Genomic DNA, 17,670 nt, shown 5'->3' with positions numbered 1-17,670 from the left:
AGCACTGGGAGATGGTCCTGGAGGATGGACATCAGCTTTAGTAGCACTGGGAGATGGTCCTGGGGGATGGACGTGAGTTTTTAGTAACACTGGGAGATGGTCCTGGGGCTGATCTTCAGCTTTAGTAGCACTGGGGGGTGGACCTGAGCTTTGGTAGCACTGTGGAATAGTTCTGGGCTTTGTAAGCACTGGGGGATGGTCCTAGGCTTTCGATTGAGATGGGGTCCTTGAGTTTGGCAGTGCTGGGGTAGAGTTCCTGAAGTTTGGCAGCATGGAATGAGGGAGCTAGTTTGTTCTGGCATTATGCTGGAGAGGGAACCTGAGCTCTGGTAGAACTGAAGGTGAAATAAGGTTTTTTTTTTAAAGGGTATGAGAAAACAGTTGGGGAAAAGGATTACATGGATAGGTCTTTCAAAGAGCTGGAACAGGTGTGATGGGCTGAATGCGCCCCCTTCTATGCTGTAAAATTCTATGGCCTAGAAATTCGGTGGGCTGCGCCACCAGTTAGCGCCTAAAGAGGGCACTCAGTGGCTTTAGCGCCACTGGCCACGCCTCCCGCGAAATTTAGCGGGGTGCTAATGGCGGCGTTAGCCTGTAGCGCCACCGATGACATCATCGGTGTGCGCAGCGCCCTGCTACCGCCCCGAACGCGATATTGGGTCGTGCCCCCCCCCCCGTAGCGCCGGTCGCAAATCGCGACCGGTTCAGGGGGTCCTACTTGTGGCGGTAGTGGCGCAAATTAAGGGGAGGTGCGGGGCGGCCATTTTTTTCGGTGGCCGCCTGCCAGCACCTCCTCGCGCCGGCCTCCTGATCCCCCCCCCCCCCCCCCCGGGCAGTGCCGGCTGTGTCCCGCGAGCCCAGCACTTCTCCTCGGTGCCGGGCTCTTTTGCCGGCACTCGCGATCAGAGATCGCGCTGGTGCAGGCCCCTCCCCTTTAAGAAGGGGAGGAAGGCCTGCAGTACCGCAGCACGCTGTCCCGCAGCATGTAGCGCTGCGGCACGTTGTGCTGCGATATTCAGTTTCAGTGCCCCAAGACGGACGCGGGGCGCCTCGAGCAGCGCCCCGCTTCCGTTTGGGGCGCTCAAACTGAATATCACGCTGGCGCTCCTAGCTCCTTCCGGGGCGGGATGGGGCGCCACTGAATTTTTAGGCCTATGACTCTAAACCCTAGTGATTTGATAGATTGTGGTCTAAACTGGAGTGACATGAAGCTACAGAGCAGTAATTTTAATTTACACTTTGATATCAGGAAATACAATGCATTGTGCGTGATTCATTGCAACCTGAATTGTTTTCATTTTTTATATAAAACCAGTTTCAAGACTCACTGATTGCTGTTTTATGTTCTCTTGCATGCCTTTGCTGTCAAATGTTTGCAGCCTGGCAGTGCAGATTGAGATGATCACATCAGGATTACAGTGATAAAAACAAAAAATGCTGGAAATACTCAGCAGGCCAGGCAGCATCTGTGGAGAGAGAAACAGAGTTGGCGTTTCAGGCCGATGACCTTTCGTCAGAACTGGCAAAAGTTAGAGATGTAACAGATTTTAAGCAAGTACAGAGGCAGGGAAAGGTGGGTAGGAGAGGAAAGAACAAAAGGGAAGGTCTGTGGTAGGATGGAAGAACTTGCAATGAACTTTGTGGCTACTATTCAAATATAGTAGGAATTCGTTAACTGGTAGCTATAGTAGTGGTAAACTGTGCAGTTCTTGAGTAGAGCTCAACGTAGCCACACCAGTGTTTCTCGAGTAACGGACTCGATGGGCTCGATTTTCAGTGTGCCGTGGAGTCGGGATTGGAGGCGTGCGGGGGGTTAAATTCCCAAAATCGGGAGTCCCGACCCCATCCCGCCCCCAACCCGCCTCCATGTCAGTTTCAAAGGAGGTGGTTAACAGGCAGTTTTTAGCCTAATCCCTATTTTGAAGCTTTAACTGTGGGATTCCCGACGGCTCCAAACCACGCCAGGTTGGAGGAGTCGGGCCGTCGGGTTGAAGGTCTTGGAGGGGTCGAGATGTCAGTGATGGTGAGTGATGTGTGCATGAGTGCAAAGGTAAGTGTGTTTGGTGTGTCTAAAGTGTGTAAAGAAGTTTTACATACATTTTCTTACCTTTTCAGCCTTCCTTCCTTTAGGTCTCGGGAGTCCCTCATCTCACCGGCACAGAAAGCAGAATGGCTGCGAACTGTCAAAAGTGACAGCCTGCAGCTTTCTGTGCAGGAGAGATTTCTAACTGAGTCTGTGGAGAAGGACTCATATTAGAAGCAAGACTGTCAGTGTTTGACAGCTTCAAACAGCTGTGAAATGCTGATATTTCATCTGTCAAGACATTTTGACAGATGAAATTTCAGCCTGTGACGTCACCTGTTGCCGGGTGGCCCTTAATTGGCCTGCTGAGCCCGCTGGGCGGGCTCAACAAGGTCAATCAAGTTAAAACCGCGTGGATTGGCCGCATCTCAATGGAGGCGGGTCTATAACCCCGAAAGTTGTAGACCCGCTTCCAACCCGACTTCTGAATGAAAATCCAGCCCGATAACTTTCAAAGCTGCAGGATCCCCCTTCCCAACAATTACCTGCTAATGACATACATGTGAAGTTGATTGAACAGCCTCTGTTATATTATGAACATTGCACTATGTTTCGAACAAGAAAGGTTGTTCATGAGCAGGGGTGTCAGTGCATACAAGGCTCTAATTGATTTAGTCCTGGCCAATATTTATCCCACAACCAAAATCACTAAAACAGATTGTCTGGTCATTTATCTCATTGCTGTTTGTGGGAGCTTGCTGTGCGCAAATTGGCTGCTGCGTTTCCCTACATTACAACAGTGACAAAAAGTACTTCATTGGCTGTGATGCGCTTTGGGATATCCTGAGGATATGAAAGACGCTATGTAAATGCAACTTCTTTCTCTCTATTGAGACACAGAGATTCATTTCACTAAATGCCTACATCGTAATATTATTTAGCTTTGACTCGGTGATGTTCTCTGTAGCTTGCGACATCAGTGTCAGCTGTTGCTCAGTGGGTAGCACTCTCTAGGTGGGAGGGGCTAAGAGTGAGCCAGGTGTTACTGGTTGCCTGATTGCAGCTGGGAGTTCGAGGGAGTTTTGTAAAAAGTTGGTGGTGGGTTTTGGGGTTTGGCTTTCAGGTTTTAGGGCCTTTTTGGCCCACAAAAACAACCAGATGGCTGCTGAGGGGTCCGGAGTGCCGGGCCCCTCAGAGGACAATGTTCCCGAGAGGAATTTAATTAGGGAAGAAACTGTGGTGGGAAAGGAAAAAAAAAGGCCCAAAGATTTGGGCCGGGACCTCAGGAGGTTTGGTAAAGAAAACACGGTGGTGGTGCAGTGTGAAGATAAGAAGATTCGAGCTTGGGATATTATCCAGGCGGTTCATGAGGACTGTGGCGAGGGAAGCTGCTTTGCCTGCCAACCTAAGCCAAATGTGGGTTTCGAGGTGACGGTCAGTGGTCGTGAGGAGTTGGAAAGACTGTTATTCAGTCTGAAAGTTGGTGAGTAATTCTTGGAGGTGACTCTGCTATATTCAGAGGAGGTGGTGGTTTAATTTTTAAACTTGCCAGTTTACATCGAGGACAAAGTGCTAAGCAAGAAGTTGGAGTCGTGGGACATTAAAATCTGTTCTGCAATAAAAAGGAGGTAATATCCGGGAACACGGGTAGCAGACGGAACCCGGTATGTAAAGGTGCGGTTCCCAGAGGGGGTGAGGTCATTGCCGTACAGTATGAAGTTCGAGACACTGGAAGGAGTGCAGTACTTTCGTGTGCTGCATGATAACCAAGTAAAGGTGTGCTATTATTGTCTTGGACATGACCATCTCATAAGAAACTGTCCAGACCTATATTGTTACAATTGCGGTGAGTCGGGACACGTTGCTCGGAGCTGCAAAGCGGAGAGCTGTGGGGTGTGTCGCAAAGGCCCCACCCTCTGAGTGTGTGGCAGAAGGGAGCGATATGAGTGATGAGATGGGAGAAGGAGCAGGAGATGAGAGTGGAACGGCCGGAGGAGCGGTGCAGTTGGAGGACACAGCCGGTAAAATGAAGGAAAAAGGAGCACAGGTAGAGGATGGCAGAGCGGAGAACGGGATGGAGATGGCGGAATACACGCCGAGTGCTGTGGAGGGGAACAAAGACAGCAGCGGGCAGCGAGGGTCGAGTGCAGACTCGAGCCTTAGTGCAGTTCGGTTCCCCCTGGGGAGTCTGGTGTCTGCGGGGGGAGAGGTGGCGGGAGCGGGGTGTGGTGGATGTGGGTGCTCCGGGGAGAGGCGGGGAGTCGGATATCTTGGTGAGCGGGAGGGGGCAGGACGGGGAGATGGTGCAAGAGGCAGGAGCCTTAAAGGGACAGCAGGATGGAATCGGCGAGATAGAGACGTCGGAAGGGAACAATTTAGGTGCGTCATTGTCACAAGGAGTGAGGGAACAGGGTGCAAGGGTCAGAGGTGGAGATGTGGTCGAAGGGAGCGGCACAGTGGGAGAAACTGCGATAGCAGGAAGACTCTCTATGGGAGATGAAGTATCTGATGGGGAGCAGGCACAGGGGGTTGCAAAAGGAATTAGAGGGGGACAGAGACATGGAAGTGGGGGGTGGGGTGGCATCGAGACAGAGGGGGGTGTAAAAGGGGAGGGGGTGTTGCAATATTAATTAAGGAGTCTATTACTGCTGTAAGGAGGGATGATATATTAGCGGGTTCCTCTAATGAGGCCATATGGGTAGAACTTAGAAACAAAAAGGGGTCAAGCACCTTGCTGGGAGTGTACTATAGGCCCCCAAACAGTCAGGGGGAGATAGAGGAACAGATATGCAGGCAGATATCAGAAAAGTGTGAAAATAATAGGGTAGTAATAGTGGGGGATTTCAACTTCCCCAATATAAATTGGGATAGTCAAGAGTGTGAAAGGCTTGGAGGGAGCAGAATTCTTAAAGTGCATCCAGGAAAGCTTTTTGAGCCAACATGTAGAAAGTCCTACAAGAGAGGGGGCGGTACTGGACCTAATTCTAGGGAATGTAGCCGGGCAGGTGGTGGAAGTGTCTGTAGGAGAGCATTTTGGCGATAGTGACCACAATTCGGTGAGATTTAAGGTGGTCATGGAAAAAGACAAAGACGGCCCGGAAATCAGGGTTCTAAATTGGGGGAAGGCCGATTTTAATAAGATAAGACAGCATCTGGCAAAAGTGGACTGGGAGCAGCTACTTATAGGAAAATCCACATCAAAACAGTGGGAGGCTTTCAGAAGGGAAATAGAGAGAGTACAACACCAACATGTTCCTGTAAAGGTCAAGGGTGGGACCAACAAGCAAAGGGAACCTTGGATGACAAAGGATATACAAAAATGCATTAGGAAAAAAAGGGGGGCTTTTGGCAGTTACAAAAGACAAAAGACGGTGGAAGCCCTAGAGGAGTATAGGAGGTGCAGGGGCATACTTAAAAAGGAAATTAGGAGGGCGAGGAGGGGCCATGAAATAACACTGGCGAGCAAAATAAAGGAAAATCCTAAGATGTTTTATAAGTATATTAAGGGCAAGAGGATAACCAGGGAAAGGGTAGGGCCCATTAGGGACCAAAGTGGCAAGCTGTGTGTAGAGCCAGATGAAGTAGGTGGGGTTTTAAATGAATTTTTTGCCTCAGTGTTCACTATGGAGAAAGACGATGTAGATATAGAAGTCGGGCAAGGGGACTGCGACATACTTGAACATATTAGCATCGAGAGGGAGGAGGTACTAGCGGTTTTAGCAGGCCAAAAAGTGGATAAATCCCCAGGCCCGGACGAGATGTATCCCAGGCTGTTGTGTGAGGCAAAGGAGGAGATTGCAGGGGCTCTGACACAAATTTTCAGAACCTCTCTGGCCACAGGGGATGTACCAGAGGACTGGAGAACAGCTAATGTAGTACCATTATTCAAGAAGGGTAGCAGGGATAAACCAGGGAATTACAGGCCAGTGAGCCTAACATCTGTGGTAGGGAAATTATTGGAAAAAATTCTGAGGGACAAAATTAGTCTCCACTTGGAGAGGCAAGGATTAATCGGGGATAGTCAGCATGGCTTTGTCAAGGGTAAATCATGTCTGACCAATCTGATTGAATTTTTCGAGGGGGTGACTAGGTGTGTGGATGAGGGAAATGCGGTGGATGTGGTTTACATGGACTTCAGTAAAGCTTTTAACAAGGTCCCGCATAGGAGACTGGTCAAGAAGGTAAGAGCCCATGGGATCCAGGGGGCCTTGGCGCATTGGATCCTAAACTGGCTGAGTGGCAGGAGGCAGAGGGTGATGGTCGAAGGTTGCTTTTGTGACTGGAAGCCTGTGTCCAGTGGGGTACCTCAGGGATCGGTGCTGGGTCCCTTGCTGTTTGTGATCTACATTAATGATTTGGATGAGAATGTAAAGGGTATGATCAGTAAGTTCGCGGATGACACGAAAATTGGTGGGGTGGTAAATTGCGAGGAGGAAAGCCTCAGGCTACAGGACAATATTAACGGGTTGGTCAGATGGGCGGAAAAGTGGCAAATGGAATTTAACCCGGAAAAGTGCGAGGTGATGCATTTTGGACGGACAAATAAGGCAAGGGAATACACAATGAGTGGTAGGACCCTAGGAAGTACAGAGGGTCAGAGGGACCTTGGTGTACATGTACATAATTCCCTGAAGGCAGCGGAACAGGTAGATAAGGTGGTTAAAAAGGCTTATGGGATACTTGCCTTCATTAGCAGAGGCATAGAATATAAGAGCAGAGAGGTTATGATGGAGCTGTACAAAACGCTGGTGAGGCCACAGCTGGAGTACTGTGTGCAGTTCTGGTCGCCTCACTATAGGAAGGATGTGATTGCTTTGGAGAGGGTGCAGAGAAGATTCACCAGGATGTTACCTGGGATGGAGCGCCTCAGCTATGAAGAGAGACTGGACAGGCTGGGGTTGTTTTCCTTGGAGCAAAGAAGGCTGAGGGGGGACCTGATTGAGGTGTACAAAATGATGAGGGGCATAGATAGGGTAGATAAAGAGGAACTTTTCCCCTTAGTAGGGGGGTCAATAACAAGGGGGCACAGATTCAGGGTAAGGGGCAGGAGATTTAGGGGGGATTTGAGGAGGAACTTTTTCACCCAGAGGGTGGTTGGAAGCTGGAACTCACTGCCTGAAAGGGTGGTAGAGGCAGGAACCCTCACAACATTCAAGAAGCATTTGGATGAGCACTTGAAATGCCATTGCATACAAGGCTATGGACCAAATGCTGGAAAATGGGATTAGACTGGACAGGGAGGGATGGGCGGCGCAGACACGATGGGCCGAAGGGCCTCTTTCTGTGCTGTAAAACTCTATGACTCTATGACTCTATGTGGAAAGGGAAAGGTTAGTGAGGGGCAGAAGGAGGGAGAAAGGGCAGCTCCTGGGCCCAAACTTAATGCAAGGAAGAGGCTGAAACAGCAGGGAAGGTTCAAACAGGAGGTGAAAAAGAGTCAGAGGCTGCAGGAAAAAGCAACAGCTGCCCGAAAAGTTGAGAAGGAGCATGAGAGGAGGGAAGAGCCTGAGATTAAATGATGGGGAGATTATTGGGCATACTTCCCTTCTTTGGAGCCATGATTACATTGGTCTCGATTAATGTGAACGGACTGAGGGGTGAGAAGAAATTGCAGCAGTTGTTGCAGGGTTTTAAAGGTTCGGACTTGTTGTGTCTGCAAGAAACCTTTTGGGATGAGGATATTCTAGAAAGAGTTCAGAAGGTTTGGAAGGGAGAGGTGTTTGCAAGTTGTGCAAACAGTAACCGTAGACGGGTGGCTGTTTTGGTGAGTCCGTCCATAAAAGAGAACGTTGCCTTGGTGGACAAGGACACTGAGGGGAGATTTTTACGGCTAAGGGTAAAAATGGAGGGATTTAATTGCGATCTCTTTAATATCTATGCACCGAACGACCATTGCAAGCGTCGTGAGTTTTTTCGGGGGTTATTCACTGAAGTGGCAGAGGTGGAAAATCCTTGTATAGTGGGGGATTTTAATGTATTTTTATCTCGGATGGACATTTCAGCCCAGATGACCTTTAAGGATGATAACTCCAGAGGGATGATTGTAAAAATGATGGCAAATTTAAATTTGAGAGACTTATGGAGGGACCGGAACCCCATAAAAAGGGAGTTCTCCAGAGCAGGTTGGGTGGGTGATGTTTTAAAACAGAGCCGAATAGATTTTGTGTTAATGCAGGAAGGGTTAAGTTCGGAGGTGATGGAGCTTTATTATAAAAAAGTATTTTTTAGTGATCACTTGGCTTTGGTTCTTAGAATTAGGAACAGCAGAGTTAAGATCGGTTCAGGGGTGTGGATTTTAAACAATCAATACCTGAAAGAAATTGCTTATAAAGAAGGGATTATAAATACAATAAAGAATGCTCGGAAGGAACCTTTGTTCTTGAAAGAAAGAAGAGTTTGGTGGGACAATTTCAAATATGAGGTAAAAGTTTTTTCGGTACGTTATGGGATAAAGAGGGCGGCAGCTAACCGGCATCGAGAAGAGAATATAAACAAAAGGTTTACGGATGTCTGTAAAGCAGTTGATGGAGGGGATAAGGGAGCTGAGACTAAGTTCCGGGTGCTAAAGGAAGAGTGGGAATTATTGCAAGCTGAAAAAGGTAAAGGGGCCATTCTCCGTGCAAAGGCTAGAGATGCATTGGAGGGCGAAAGATGCACTAGATATTTTCTAGAGCAAGAGAAGCTGCGACAGAGATTATCATTAATTGAAGAGCTGAAGGTTGGGGAGAAGATTATTCATGAAAGTGGGGAGATTTTAGAGGCGGCTAGCAGCTTTTGTCAAGAGTTATATGCAAAAGAAGGCATTTCCAAATTGGCGATGGAGAAGGTTACTGCTTTTATTGAAGAGGGTTTAAAGGAGGATGAGAGAAGCATGTGTGACAAAGAAGTAGGATTAGCGGAAATAAAAGTAGCAATAAGTGGAATGAAGGGGGGGAAAAGCCCAGGGTCCGATGGATTAAGTGCAAAATTTTATAAAGAATTTTTTGAGATTTTAAGTCCATTGCTCTTAGAAGTTTTTAAGGAAATTAAAATTGAGGGAAGCCTGGCCCCATCTATGAGGAGAGGTATCATAAGCTTAGCTTATATAAAAATAAAGGGGATAGATGGGATCTGAAGAATTGGAGGCCCATCACACTATTAAATGTGGATTATAAGATCTTGGCGAGGGTTATGGCAAATCGTTTGAAGGAGGTGTTACCGGAGATAGTTTGGCCCTCTCAGTCTTATGGAGTCATGGGCTGGGACATCGCAGACTCTGTGGTCTCAATCCGAGATGCGATAGAGCTCATGGAAGAGAGTGGGAGGGATGCTTATGTATTAAAGATAGATCAAGAGAAAGCCTTTGATAGGGGGTCTCATGAGTTTTTATTGAAGGTTTTGGAAGCATTTGGTTTCAAGGAAAATTTCATTCAGTGGATAAGGATTTTTTATTCAAACATATTTAGCTGCGTTAAATGTAATGGTTTTTTATCCAAGTATTTTCCGATACAGAGATCAGTGAGACAGGGTTGTCCCCTGTCCCCATTGTTGTACACATTGGTAGCAGAAGCATTAGGTTACATGATGCGAAAGAAACAAGGTGTAGTTGGGATTGTGGTCCCCAGTTCTGGGCTGGTGTCGGTGATACACCAATATGCAGATGACACAACATTAACATTGAGAAATGGGGAGTCAGTGAGGAAAGCTATGGATGTAGTGGAGGAATATTGTAGAGCTTCAGGAGCCAGAGTGAATTATAGTAAGTCCCAATGCCTGGTTGCAGGGAGGGGTAGGGGGGAAGGGTTGGGGGGAATGTCCCTTTAAGGTGGTGGAGGTTTTGGAAGTTCTGAGGGGGCATATGGGGTGCAAGAAAGACAGGGATGAAGTGGATCGATTAAATTGGGAACCGAAGGTTATGAAAATTAAAAAGATTTTGGGAAGATGGGAAAGAAGGTGGTTGAAAGTGCAAGGAAGAGCGACAGTGGTGTTTGCTCTCCTGCTATCTAAGCTGTGGAGGATATTCCCGAGTGGGTGGAAAAGTCCATCCGAGAGGCTTGTGTGAGGTTTTTATGGGAAGGGAAACCAGCCTTGGTGGCATTCAATACCATCATTGGACGGAGAAATCAAGGAGGACTCAATTTTTGAGATATTGATTTGAAGAAGAAATCCTTTAGAATCAAATGGGTGAAGAGATTTCTTCAGAAGTCAAATACAAGTTTTTGGAAGAGTTTTGAGCATTTTTTAAAGCGAAGTGGGATAGGAGGGCAGGGGATATTGTACATGGAATACAATAATATGTTTTTGAAATCGATTAAACTTCTCCCTAGGTTTTATAAGGGGGTTGTAGAGACTTGGGCCCAATTTTTAAAAAGTGTGCAGTTTATGCCCAAGGGGGCTGAGGAATTTTTAGAACAGCCCTTATTTTTGAACAGGTGGACCAACATCGAAGGAGAGGTTTTATTCAATCAAGCTTTTATAAAAGCTGGGATTATATCTGTGAAAGATGTATTATACGAGGTAATTCCAGGTTGGTTGCCGGAAGCGACAGTGAGGGACATGGTGTGGGAGGAGGTAGAAGGAAAAGCAATAGGAATCATGTATGAGAAGATTGTGAGGGCAATGCCACAGGATTGGATGGAAGAAATAAATGCGGAAATCTCCAAAGGAAGTAAAATGCGTCCTGCTTTTCCAAGCTTTGTACTGGAGAAAGGGGGAGAGTTAGTCCACTTTGACAACTGTAATACTCGAGATTTCTATGAGGTATTCAGAGAATGGAGATTCAAGACACCTGCTGGTCAGGAGTTTTGGCAGCGTATATACCCACAGCTGGACTTCAACAGGATTTGGATGGGAGTGTGGGCAAATTTTAAATGCCCGGAATGGATTCAACTGGATTTCAAATTGGCTCATAACCGGATTTTTACCATGACGGTCTTGTGCAAGATTGGACGAGTGGAGGCGGCAACTTGCCCAATGTGTGGGACACGGGATGAGACTCTGTCCCATTTACTGGTGTTATGTCCGCAGTTAAATGACTTTAAGTACTATGTTCGACAGTTGTGTGAAGCTTTTTTGCTGGGTGGGGACCGAAGAGCGAGAATGGGAATCCCGTGGGACTCAATTTTGAGATGGGGATTGCAGGAGAGTCTGCCCGAGTCTAGCGGAGCGGCAATTAATTTAAAGTTCAGTTTAGCTAGATTCGTGATTGTGCAAAGAAGGAATGCTCTGTTTTTTAAGGGGAGGAGAATCAATCTAAAAGAGTATTTTAAATATAAGCTAAAAGATCATTATAAGGCTCTGTGGATGTTTTATTCAGAAAGAAGTTTAAGGATAGTATTTTACAACCAATTTTTAAAGTACAATCGATTAATATATGTTACAGGTGACAAATTAAACTTCAGGTTTTGATGTTAAAATGTGGTGGCGGAATGGCTGTGCAGAGCGGTGGAATTGATTTGTATCATACAATGAAATGATCACGATGTTGTAAATGTTCTTAATGTTCAATAAAGGATAATATTAAAAAAAAGTGGGTAGCACACTCGCCTCTGGGTCAGAAGGTTGTGGGTTCAAGTCCCACTCCAGGGACTTGAGCACATAAAATCTAGGCTGACACTCCAGTGCTGTACTGTCGGAGGTGCCGTCTTTCGGATGAGATGTTAAACCGAGGCCCAGGTGGACATAAAAGATCCCATGGCACTATTTCGAAGACGAGCAGGGGAGTTATCCTCAGTGTCCTGGCCAATATTTAACAAAAACAGATTATCTGGTCATTCTCACATTGTTGTGTGCAAGTTGGCTGCCGCGTTTCCCACATTACAGCAGCGACTACACTTCAAAAGTACATAATTGGCTGTAAAGCGCTTGGGGACATCCAGATGACGTGAAAGGCGCTATATAGATGCAAGTCTTTTTTTTAAAAATTGCCTCAAATCACTGCTGCTGAATTGAAAACAGCACAGATTCTCTTATACAGGAACTGTATTAGCTCTGGTGTGGAGTTAGCAAGTATTTTAACTACTTGAAGTACATTCTGTAGTTTCAGAAGGCTTTTCAGTGCTGTTTTTAATCACTGTGCTTCTTTTGTCTTGCAGGTATCACAGTGACAAACCACCCCATGAACAAGACCAGCGCCAGCTTGTCCCTCGATTACCTGTAAGAATAGGAGTGAACATTACATTTAATATTTAATTCTGGGCTGCAGGTGCTCGCTGTCCAGGTTTCCTTGATACTGTTTCCTGTTGCATGCCCGTATATGACTACCTCGCTGGTTTAAATATAAAAACTGTTCCCCGCTGCCCCATGACCAATGTAATAATGAGCCTTGCAAGTAACCAAGTGCCTGAATGTATCATAGCTGAAAGGGCAGTGCTGCAGTGTTAGTGCGCCAATGCACTGTGCCACGGGGTTGCAGGTTATCCTGCACCATCTTCCATGCAGTAAGCATCTATTGATGGTTGACCACAAGATGGAGTAGATGCAGTTAAACTATTTTAGTGGTAGATGCTATCACACCACTGAGTGTGTCATTGCACGTCACGCAGGCGAATTGTTACTTAAGTATATGATGCCGTAGTTTTTCAAACTGCGGTCTGTAGACTCTGAGGGTCCACAAGGGCTTCCCGAGAGGTCTGTGAGGTTATCAGAGTTCTATCTGCCTGTGGCTGGGCACTGGGCTGGGTATCTTGAGGATCCTGTATTCAATATGTTTTCTGTATTTGTTGATTTCTTTCCACATTATTCCTGTGGCTACATGCCAAGATAGGAAAAAAAACATTTTATGTAAGGATGGCACTGTTTTCATTTTTGTAGTTGACGATATCTTTTGGAAATTAAACACTGGGTTCTCTGGAGCGTGTGAATATTTGTGCTGGGTCTCCCAGTACAGAACAAAGTTGAAGACTTTTGACGTTGATGTCCTGCTTTTAAACCCTGACTTGTTGACGACGACCAGTATTTTGTGCGAATGGGTGGGAGACTCAAGTTTGAAAGCTAATCTTACATTCACATTTGCAAAGTCACTAGTGGACAATTTATACCAGCTTCACCTACATCAATAGGAAAAGTATCTTGATTGGAACTAAAGAGGAAGAACTGTCCATTTTTCTCCTGAATAGCCTAAGTTCATGGAGCATCTTTGACTTCATATAAGGAGACCTCCCTGGAATGGACCAATCTTTTTATTTAATACTGTCCAAAAGAACTTAGATAGAAAAATATTTATGACTGTACTTGTTTTCCCCACTAGACTAGCTCGAAGCTGCATTGTTGATCATTATCAACCTGTGGTATAATCTTTTGCCGGTGGTTTGGTTTCAGAAATTCTCACTTCTTTTCTTGAATTGTTCTCAGTTTGCAGGGCACAGACGTGGTCATTGCCATCTTCATCATCGTGGCCATGTCCTTCGTCCCGGCCAGCTTTGTGGTGTTTCTGGTGGCAGAGAAATCGACCAAAGCGAAACACCTGCAGTTTGTTAGTGGATGTGACCCTGTTATCTACTGGCTGGCCAACTACGTCTGGGACATGGTGAGAATAGGTTTTGTTCTTCAAGAGGGGGAAGCAATTTTAGCACTGATCTTAAGAGATTCTGTTTTTTGATTCTCCTTTAAATATATGAAAGTGGCTTGAAACTGACAGATAGGTTCCCTATTGTGTGGGTGCGTGTGATTATTGCACAGGTTCATTTCAATGTTCCAACTCAGTATGACAATAAAGAATCGCTGTAAACAAAATAACTTGTACTCCATTGCCCCATATTCAATGTGGTCATGAGCCCTGCAATACTACAAACTATCTGAATCCACGATAGCTGAAAGGCCAGTGGTGTAATGTGTTGGTGCGCCAATGCACTGTGCCATGGAATTGTAGGTCACAGGGTTTTCCCACACTGTCTCCTGTGTAGTAAGCGCTGTGCCGGAGACACCAGTATTCCCTTATAATATTGAAGGATTATTTGGCAATTCAGTCAAATGAATTGCTTTAATATCCTTATACGTGCTTTCATCAACTCCAGACTCCACTGCTGCAACACGGCCTTTGATGGTCTGGAAAACTGCAGCTTGTCAAAACCTCTACCATTTTTCTGTTCCACACCAAGTTCTGCCTGCCCATCAATCCTGCCTTTGTTGTCTAACACTGGCTCTCTGTTCCCTAATGCCTCAAATTTGACATCCTCAACGTCAATTTCCTCAATGGCCTTGCTCTACCCTATCTTTGAAACTTGTTACAGCCCCATTTCTGAATCCGGCCTCCTCTGCATGCTCCCTCTGCACCCTGTCATTGGTAAGAATGCTTTCAGTTGCTTGGGTCCTACCATCTGGAATTCCCTCACTAGATCCCTCCACCTCCCTGTCCTCTTTAAAAACATCTTCAAAACCCACCTTGTTGGCCAAGCTTTTAGTTACCCCTTCTATTTGCTGCTTCCCAGGCTCTGTGTCATTTTCTATATGCCCATCTGCCTTTAGGTGTTCTGTACATTAAAAGTACTATATAAAGGCAAGTTGTTGAGAATAAGTCATTGTTTTTTTAATACCATTGTTCTTCTTTAAATAAACCAATGATTTTCTGCCTTGTATTGATAGGCTTGGACCAATTTAAACAGCGTGATTTCATCAATAGGGCAAGTGATTTGGCGTGACGTGACTTGCTGTATTTCTAAACCCTCTGTGTGCAGCACATACTTTGCTTCCTAAGTATTAAAATATCCCGGAGGAAGTGCAAATGGTGGGTTGCAAATGGATCTGATCCACAGTGGTTAACTTGCCACGACAAATCACTTGCACTTTTATCAGTAAAGTACCGTAACACAATTGAAATATCTTATGAAAAAGGAACTTGAAGATGAGGATGTCAAATTTGAGGCATTAGGGAACAGAGAGCCAGTGTAAGTCAACAAAGGCAGGATTGATGGGCAGGCAGAACTTGGTGCCGAACAGAAAAATGGTAGCGTTTTTGACAAGCTAGAGTTTTCAAGACCATCAAAGGCAGTGTTGCAGTAGTGGAGTCTGGAGTTGATGAAAGCATGTATAAGGATATTAAAGCAATTCATTTGACTGAATTGACAAATAATCCTTCAATATTATAAGGGAATACTGATATCTCAGGCACACTGCTTACTACACAGGAGACAGTGTGGGAAAATAGCCTGACATCAGTAATACGGAAAATGCTAGAATCTATTAAGGGCGTGGTAACAGGGCAGTTAGAAAATAATAATAGGGTTGGGCAGAGTCAACACAGATTTATGAAAGAGAAATCATGTTTGACGAATCTGTTAGAGTTTTTTGAGGTTGTAACTAGCAGAATAGATAAGGGGGAAACCAGTGGATGTGGTGTATTTGTATTTTCAGAAGGCTTTCGATAAGGTGCCACACAAGAGGTTATTAAACAAAATTAGGGCTCATGGGATTGGGGGTAATATACTAGCATGGATTGAGGATTGGTTAACGGACAGAAAGCAGAGAGTAGGAATAAACGGGTCATTTTCAGGTTGGCAGGCTGTAACTAGTGGGGTACCACAAGGATCAGTGCTTGGGCCTCAGCTATTCACAATCTACATCAATGATTTGGATGAGGGGACCAAATGTAATATATCCAAGTTTGCTGATGATACAAAGCTAGGTGGGAATGTAAGTTGTGAGGAGGATGCAAGGAGGCTTCAAGGGGATATAGACAGGCTAAGTGAGTGGGCAAGAACATGGCAAATGGAATATAATGTGGAGAAATGTAAAATTATCCATTTTGGTAGGAAATTTAGAAAAGCAGAGTATTTTTTAAATGGTGAGAGATTGGGAAATGTTGGTGTTCAGAGGAACCTGGGTGTCCTTGTACACGAATCACTGAAAGTTAACTTGCAGGTACAGCAAGCAATTAGGAAAGGAAATGGCATGTTGGCCTTTATTACAAGAGGATTTGAGTATAAGAGTAAAGATGTCTTACTGCAATTATATAGGGCCCTGGTGAGACCACACCTGGAGTATTGTGTACAGTTTTGGTCTCCTTACCTAAGAAGGATATGCTTGCCATAGAGGGAGTGCAATGAAGGTTCACCAGACTGATTCCTGGGATGGGGGGGATTGTCCTATGGGGAGAGATTGAGTAGACTGGGCCTATATTCTCTGAAGTTTAGAAGAATGAGTGGTGATCTCATTGAAACATACAAAATTCTTACAGGTCTCGACAGGGTAGATGCAGGGAGGATGTTTCCCCTGGCTGGGGAGTCTAGAACCAGGAGTCACAGTCTCAGAATAATGGGTCAGCCATTTAGGACTGAGATGAGGAGAAATGTCTTCACTCAGAGGGTGGCGAATTTTTGGAATTCTCTACCCCAGAGGGCTGTGGAGTATACTCCAGATAGGTCGTTAGATTTTTGGATATTAAGGGAATCGAGGGATATTGGGATAGTGCAGGAAAGTGGAGTTGAGGTCGAAGATCAGCCATGATCTTATTGAATGGCGAAGCAGGTTCGAGGGGCCGAATGGCCTACTCCTGCTCCTGTTTCTTATGTTCTAAATGTGCAAAATACAGAATTTGAAATTAGACACCGCTGTTTTTTACACAACTGACCTGAAATATGAATCATAATAATTGACTTAAAACCTAGAAACTCTCACTGTTTTCTCTTAGCAGGCAACATGAACAGCTATTGATGTTTAGTTGTGGTTTGTTCATTCACATTTTGTTTCCCCTTCCTCTGTTTCTGTATCTCCAGTTGAATTACTTGGTACCAGCGACCTGCTGCATCATCATTCTCTTTGTGTTTGATCTGCCAGCCTACACGTCGCCCACCAACTTCCCAGCAGTCCTCTCACTCTTCTTGCTATATGGGTAAGTCATGTGATACATCCGTGAATTAAATCCAGAAGCTAAACAAACTAAATAAACCATTAATCTTAATGTAGCCTTTATTAAAAGTATGATGTTCGTAACATTACAAATTCTCCTATCATTTTTGATTTTTTCTGCCAAATTTATGCCAGTCCCATGTTGTCGGTCAGCAATTCTGGTGTTATCGCTTGGAGTTCAACCGTAGTGGTCTTCTTTTGGCCTAGTAGGGAAAGGCTCTAATCTGTGCAGACCAGAAGGCTTCATTCCCATTCAATGCTGAGTTGGTCAACCTCAGCCAGTACAGCAAATGGTGCGCTACAGTTGGTCAGAGTTCCTGTTCCTGGTCGCAATATGGTGAGCTCTGCTGGAAAGTGCGTCTGCGTCGGGCGTGAGCAGGATTTGGCTCGACTATAATGCCTTCCACCATGAAATAGCCTGCTGGCACTTGCCGTCCAGGCTCGTACTTGGGGGAGGCACTCGCTGCAGTTACATGTGTGCAACAGCCATTAAGTTCAGGAGAGATGGAGAAAACAAATCAAAAAGAAGAAACCTCCGATATGTAGCTTTAAATAACTCTTCAACCCATGACAGCGGGTAGAGGAATCCCAAACGATGTTGGTGTCGTCCACCGGTCAAAGAGAGAATCTGGTTGAAGAGCGCCACTGTCGTACTTTTAAACATTGTAGCAACGACTCTTATTCAAAGAGGCAGTACTTGGAATCTCTTCCCCATCATTCAAGTAAAAAAAAGCCTCTGACCTTAAAGGAAATATAAGACAAAATAAAAGTCTTGTATCTATATCTCTTAGAAATAAGTGCTCAACATGCAGTGAATTTAGTGA

General features: G+C 45.4%; 1 protein-coding gene across 1 annotated transcript in view; it reads left to right on the top strand.

The window, feature by feature from the left end:
- Window positions 1-17,670, top strand: part of abca2 (ATP-binding cassette, sub-family A (ABC1), member 2) — a 603,170-nt gene that overhangs the window by 523,071 nt on the left and 62,429 nt on the right. The window contains exons 34-36 of the mRNA XM_085965847.1: window positions 12,097-12,157; window positions 13,355-13,529; window positions 16,714-16,829. Of these exons, the coding sequence (XP_085821973.1) occupies window positions 12,097-12,157; window positions 13,355-13,529; window positions 16,714-16,829 (352 nt within the window). The remainder of the gene's footprint in view (window positions 1-12,096; window positions 12,158-13,354; window positions 13,530-16,713; window positions 16,830-17,670) is intronic.

Source organism: Somniosus microcephalus, chromosome 23 (assembly GCF_052327205.1).
Source record: "Somniosus microcephalus isolate GS21.2 chromosome 23, FLI_Smic_1.0, whole genome shotgun sequence".
Taxonomy (NCBI): Eukaryota; Metazoa; Chordata; class Chondrichthyes; order Squaliformes; family Somniosidae; genus Somniosus; species Somniosus microcephalus.
Note: the sequence above shows the minus strand (reverse complement) of the source record. Positions and strands in the feature narration are given on the sequence as shown.